Genomic DNA, 6,879 nt, shown 5'->3' with positions numbered 1-6,879 from the left:
GATGGATGGATGGAGAGAGAGAGAGAGAGAGAGAGAGAGAGAGAGAGAGAGAGAGAGAGAGAGAGAGAGAGAGAGAAGTGTAAAATTGAAAACTAACAGACTGAAAGGGTCTTTTCTTCAGCTAGACCCTAATAGGAACCCTAAGGGTCGAATACCTTTCAATATTTTGATGTTCTTTACATTTTCTTTAGTACTGCTTTTTATGTAGTTGTCTTATTTAAGAAATCAGATCATGCTTTGCTTTCACATTCGTCAGCAGCAGGATTGACAAGTATATTGTCTGAGAAAAATCAAAAGTGATTTTGAGAGGTTCATAGAGAAGTCAATCTCTGATATCCAACCCCCCCCCCAAAAAAAAAAGCAAAAAAAAAAGCAGTTAAGGTTAGGGTGACTAATCGAAACCACCCAAGACTGATTTTAATGTTGAACTATGACAATAAGAACTTTTACTCAAAAAGTTCGTCTGTTGGGTATAGCGGTTTCATAGCTCTCTGAATTTTTTTTTTATCGGAGATGGACACTGGCTCTTAGATGCGACTTGTCTTCTCCGCCAAGTGACCTAACACTTCGCCGCACCGTGCGACGAGATGAAATTTTCCTAGTTTCTGCGGGACCTAGCTCATCAAAAAACTATTCACAACTATATACTTATATCAACTACACCCCTTTGATTTCTACTATATTACTCTACATTAATATCATTTTATGCCACAAAAGAACACCAGGGTACAAGGCAAGAGGAAAACCAAGTAAGACATGGATCGAGGGTGAGAAGGATACCCTGAAAACACACATCCTACCCAGCCAGACCATCCAGCTAGCTAGAAACAGAAAGCTCTTTCTCCCCTCAACGCCCTAGAGGCACAAGAGGAGGACAACGTAAAGTAAAGTAAGTATGTCACTCTATTATATCCAACGAATTTTGTCCACTTTTTACCTTGAAAACAAGGGTGAGGGCCACGACTGCACACAAAACCCCCATCACAGCGGTGGCACTAATGAGCACTTTCTTTCGCCCAAACCTAGGTAGGCAGAAAACAGCGATTATGTTTCCTGCTAAGAGGGCCAAACCGATGCCAGAGGTGGCGTATTTCGCCTCTTTCCCCACAAATCCGGCGTCTCTGAACATAGAGTTGGAAAACAAAAGGATCTGAGGAGGGAAAGGGTATGTAAATATATGTAAAAGTACTTATTCATGTTTTAATTACAAAGTCATCGACACATATTATATTTAGGAGGCGAGCTGCTTCGATCTTGTATGTCAGGGCTAACCCGGGCTCCGAGGAATGAATAGAATTTCTTAGCAGACTAACCGAGATACTCGTTTAGAAAAAAAAAGAAATCCTACTTAGAAACAGAACTTACGTCTTCTGGGTGTAAAGGTAAGGCACCTAAACGCTACGCATCAGACGCGGTGATAGAAAATCAAGGGAATTAAAATAAAATGTATAAAAAAAGAACACATTCCAGAAAACGAACCTTTTCTGTTCAATGCTTAAAAAAGAATGAAAGGCTTGAAAGAATGAAAATGAAAAGTACAGCATATTTAATCGGCATCACAAATTATCTCTCCTAGCCCGCGTTGGCCCTAACAGGCAGGGTAGAAGCAGCCGGCCTAGAACAATGATCTAAATTGTGTTGGTGTCGACGTAAAACTAAAACACGTAATATCATTGAAACGGCATCAGTTAGGTAAGTGTACTGTAAGTGCACTATCAGCCGTACTATCTAGTATCTGTGTGTTTCCTGGCACTTCGGTACTATAGAATTACAAAGTTCAGTCCCAGATTTTTGGCCGGTTTGAGTTACTAAAATCATGAGGTTCGAAACCATAATGTGTTCTATCTGCTCTATCAAAATCTTACGTTTGTTCGGAGTCATTGTCAATATTCAAAGAATTGCATCCGAAAAAAACTTGACATGTTTTGAAACTCAAAATTTGTTACGTCAGATTTCTCAAAACTAGGTACTGAGTCTAGATCTAGATCTATATTAGTGATGGAACAAACTGCTTGCTTTATTGAAAGCGTTCGTCTTTTGCGTTCAACATGACCATGCCCTTATCTCTGTAAGAACCGCATTATGATCATTCGAAAACTCTTGAAGAGGCTTTGTTTTGACGGTACTTTAAACAAAGATGCATAATTCCCCTGTTTACACATACTTTTCAATTCTCTTTTCTTTTTCTGAAACATGAAAAGGCAGGCAACAAGATGCATACTATGAAATATACAGATGTGTATTTCTGCTTTGGGTACGATGGTCCAAAATGGGCCGCAATATTGCCCTTGGTCTGCTGCCAATCGGACAGGAGTCTGCTACAATCTTAAAAGAGATTCTTACCCCATTGGTACCGCTCCAGTTCTGGTGAATCCCAATTACGATCATCACAAGCGTAGGTCTTCGTAAGAGCGGTGTCCTGAACAGGTCCAGCACGGATATCTAATAGGGAACCAAAATTGTTTCGTAAAACGGACATTCTGAAAGGTTTGTGAATGTGACTATAAATGTGTTGCGCCTGTATCTGTACCTTCTATGTCTCAAACATGTGGACTGCTTCGACCGTCCCTGCTAAGTTCAAAACGAGCTGAAAAGGATACAGCGTCATAACAGACAGACAGAGAAAGATGCCACCCCCCCAAAAACAAAACAAAACAACAACAACAAAACAACCCCCCCCCAAAAAAAAACCCAACAACAACAAAAAACCAACAACAAAACAAAACAATCCCCCCCCCAAAAAAAAACCCACACAGAAAAACAAACCTCGAAACGAAACAGCAACAACAAACAACAGCAACAACAACAACAAAAAACAACAACAAAAGAAAACCCAAAATAAAAAGAAAAGCAAACAGATGACAAACAAACAAACAAACAAGAAAACAACAACAAAAACAAACCAACAAACAACAACAGCAATAACAACATCATCATCAACAACAACAACAACAGCAGCAACATCAATAACAGCAGCAGCAACAGCAACAACAACAACAACAACAACAACAAACCGAATCGGGTGTCAAACTCAAGTCTTTAGGGTTAGTCAAGGAAATGTCTAGGCTACTCAACGAAGACACAAGCACGATGTTGCAATGGTTTCGGAGTTCTCGCCATAGTAGACTTGCATTGTAATTACATCCTTGACAACGCAGTTTTGTTCACCATGAACGTGCCTTTTGACTTAAGAATGTTTTGTTGTAAGAATGGGAGAGGGGTAAGGGGAAGGTGCCGCGCGCACTCTTCAAGAGCGAGACTTGAGTTTTGCCTTTCATCTGGGGGTCTACGATGATGCACGTGACAAAGAGGAACAATAGAGCAAAGAACTGTAGCGGGACCTTCCAATGGCACCTTGCAAACACCACTGACAAACTCATACACACATACACACACACACACACACACACACACACACACACACACACACACACACACACACACACACACACAGAGAAAGAGAGAGAGAGAGAGAGAGAGAGAGAGAGAGAGAGAGAGAGAGAGAGAGAGAGAGAGAGAGAGAGAGAGAGAGAGAGAGAGAGAGAGAGGGTAATGTGTGTTGAGGGAGAGAAAGAGCTAAAGAGAGAGATAATTTATCTGTCTCTGATCTACAGTCTTAGGTGCTATTAGGACATTAAACATATTCAGATATTCCCTTATCTAATGAAAAATGTTATACTCCATATCACAAAGTACCTGAGCTGCAACTTTGGACTCTTCTGCTTCTTCATAAAGTTCTTTGATATCTTCTGTGACATCTGTCTTGCCTCGGAGCCAACGTAGAGCTGGAAGAGCGAAGACAAATCGTGATTTCAACGGAACTTTGTTTTAGATACTTTAAATTAATCCATATCTATCTATCTATCTATCTATCTATCTATCTATCTATCTATCTATCTATCTATCTTTTAAAGTACTTGTGTGCACGCGATTACGCCCAAACTTATCTTTTAAGGGATCAAGAAGTGATTTCCAGCATTTGAGCATTAAACAGTCTGCTAGGTTAGATTATCTGGGGGGGTTTTTGGGTCCTAATTTAGCTGTGATAAAAACATAGACAGAGTTGTTGGTCGCTCTACATGTAGTTCTTGATGTGCATCAGCTATAAATTCACGACATGTGCAGCGCTGAGTAAAAAAGATGAATAAGTGAATAATAGATAAATCAATATATACATAAATAAATACATTTAACAAAAAATAATTTAAAAATGGATGAAAGAATGGATGAATGAATAAATGAATGAATGAATGAATGAATGAATGAATGAATGAATGAATGAATGAATGAAGTAAAAATAATTAGTAGTGCATTACCTTTCGCAGCTCCTTCCTCGTCCTTTTTGTTCATGAGCAGATACCGAGGACTCTCTGGACACGTGGCAAAAAACAGCCCGGTGATGGTGTACACGATAGCCGGGAATGCTGGGGAATGATGGGATGATAAGATAGAACAGAGTGTTATCACGTGATACATGTATAATTCTATTCTGTTCTATTTCTATTCTGTTCTATTTTATTATATTTTAATCTTGTCCATTCGATTCTATTCTATTTCTATTCTGCTCTATTCTATTCTATTCTATTCTATTATTGTCTATTCTATTCTATTTTATTCTATTCTTGTCTATTCGATTCTATTCTATTTCTATTCTGCTCTATTCTATTCTATTCTATTCTATTATTGTCTATTCTATTCTATTTTATTCTATTATTGTCTATTCTGTTCTATTCTATTCTAATCATGTCTCTTGTCATTTCTCTTTTTTACTCTTTTATTTTTCGATTTCCCCCCCTTTTAGTCACTTTAAAAAATGGCGGCGTTTTTATGCCAATCACCCAACTCCCCTCCAATCGACACATTTAGTTCATTTAGGAGGCTGGGTTCAACCCTGACTGTCAGGCTGGGAGGGATACAACGTCCCAGTAGAAAGACGGAGATACTCGATAAAAATTCTCCCCCACACAGGGCTCGAACACAGGTCTTCTGCATGCGACGGCGAAGCGCCTGACCGCTTCTCCACAGACAACCAGTGCGTTGTCAGGCGTTTACACATGGTAAAGTCCGATGTTATCGTTAACATAATAGTCACTCAGTGTATGTCTATGTTAAAGAAGGTTGTTACTAACGTATCCTAAACGCCAAGGAGTAAGGCTATTTTATTGAGGCTTCTCTGCTACCTTTTAGGGTCTCCTTGTGTGTGTGTGTGTGTGTGTGTGTGTGTGTGTGTGTGTGTGTGTGTGTGTCGTGTGTGTCTATCATACGCACACCTAAGTGGCCAAGGGTTACTCATCTTATTCGATAGATATTTCTTCTCATTTTAAAAAGGACCAACTTACCCAACAAGTAAGGCCAGAGCTCTTTTGTTCCCAAGAGCTCCTCATAGGCCAACACCTGACTGATGATGAAGCCGAAGCCCTGAAGGATCATATTGATCATTCCTATAACAGCACGCTGATGGGGCTGACAGAGTTCTGCCACATAGGATGGGCCTATGACACTGAAGCCTAAAAAATACAGATAGCAGGATAAATAAATAAGTAAGTAAGTAAGTAAGTAAGTAAGTAAGTAAGTAAGTAAGTAAGTAAGTAAGTGAGTAAGTGAGTAAGTAAATGAGTGAGTGAGTGAGTGAGTGAGAGCTTGCATGAGTGAGTGAGTGAGTAAGTAAGTTTATTCTGTGTTTAAGGCCATTGGCCCACATCACATCACATAAACCCACTCATTTTCAAAATAAGGCTTCCATAATGAAAACGTACAGGTTGTGCACATATCTCTTATCATGGGTCAAACATTGCAAATTTCTGTCATTGGGCCGAGTCGGGCTGGGAGGTATCAACAATTTTCTGTGATGGGAGCGGGACAAGAGCATTAATCAAGGGCACAATCACATTGAGGTATTATGGAGAACAGACAAAGAGGATTCAGAGAATTAAGAGCGAGGTCACACTGAGGTAGACTTGAGCTCAGACATAAAGGATTCAGATAATTATTAAAGATATGATCGCACGAGGTGATTGTTGGAATGATAGACAGAAGTATCAGAAAAAAATGAGGGTATGCTGAACCAGAGGTTTGATTGAGTTTAGAGTTAGAGGAAAGAGGAACATAAGGAAATGCTCACATTTGAGAAAAAAACAACCCTACATAAAAAGACGTAGTATGCACAAACGTACACACACACACACACACACACACACACACACACACACACACACACACACACGCATACACACACTCACACATACACACATACACACACACACACACTCTCTCTCTCTCACACATACACACATACACCAGTTATGAACCAGTTTCAACAACACTTCAAACAAACAAAATTCTACAAAAGGGATGTTAAATTTGTCAGTAAATTTACTTTTAGCCACGCACCTAACACGAAGCCACCCAAGAAACGTCCAACATACAACATCTCAGTTGACTTGGCCGGTTTCGACAGGCCCATGATGAGTACAGCGGCTGAGCCAAGAACTGTTGTCATCAAGATCACTGGCTTCCTGGAAAACGAAAAATATAAATAAAATAAAATAAATAAATAAACTACATTTCACTGATCCTCGTGGGGGAAATAAGGGTTACAATGGCACACATAAGTACATGTTTAATTAGAAATGCTTACATACATGAATACATATATTATATAATACAAAACCTATGCATAAATGCACAGTATTACACCAACACAGAACAATAATTCACAAACGTGCCATTGCTGGTCCCCACTGTGCAGCACCATGTTTTTTCGGATTGTCGTGTCTTGCTCAAGGACACACCAATCTTAATCCTGTGTCACTGACATTTACTTGAAATTACTTTGAGTCTGAACTCACTGCACACTTAGCCAATGTGTGTGTGTGTGTG

The 6,879-nt window shown here is 39.5% G+C and overlaps 1 protein-coding gene across 1 annotated transcript in view; it reads right to left on the bottom strand.

The window, feature by feature from the left end:
* LOC101856620 (solute carrier family 2, facilitated glucose transporter member 1) overlaps positions 1-6,879 on the bottom strand; it is a gene marked incomplete at its 5' end in the record, with an annotated part of 12,796 nt that overhangs the window by 3,740 nt on the left and 2,177 nt on the right. Inside the window, 6 exon segments of the mRNA XM_013089744.1 lie at positions 938-1,150; positions 2,344-2,442; positions 3,697-3,785; positions 4,317-4,424; positions 5,340-5,507; positions 6,391-6,515. Of these exon segments, the coding sequence (XP_012945198.1) occupies positions 938-1,150; positions 2,344-2,442; positions 3,697-3,785; positions 4,317-4,424; positions 5,340-5,507; positions 6,391-6,515 (802 nt within the window).

Source organism: Aplysia californica, unplaced genomic scaffold (genome assembly GCF_000002075.1).
Source record: "Aplysia californica isolate F4 #8 unplaced genomic scaffold, AplCal3.0 scaffold01033, whole genome shotgun sequence".
NCBI lineage: Eukaryota > Metazoa > Mollusca > Gastropoda > Aplysiida > Aplysiidae > Aplysia > Aplysia californica.
Note: the sequence above shows the minus strand (reverse complement) of the source record. Positions and strands in the feature narration are given on the sequence as shown.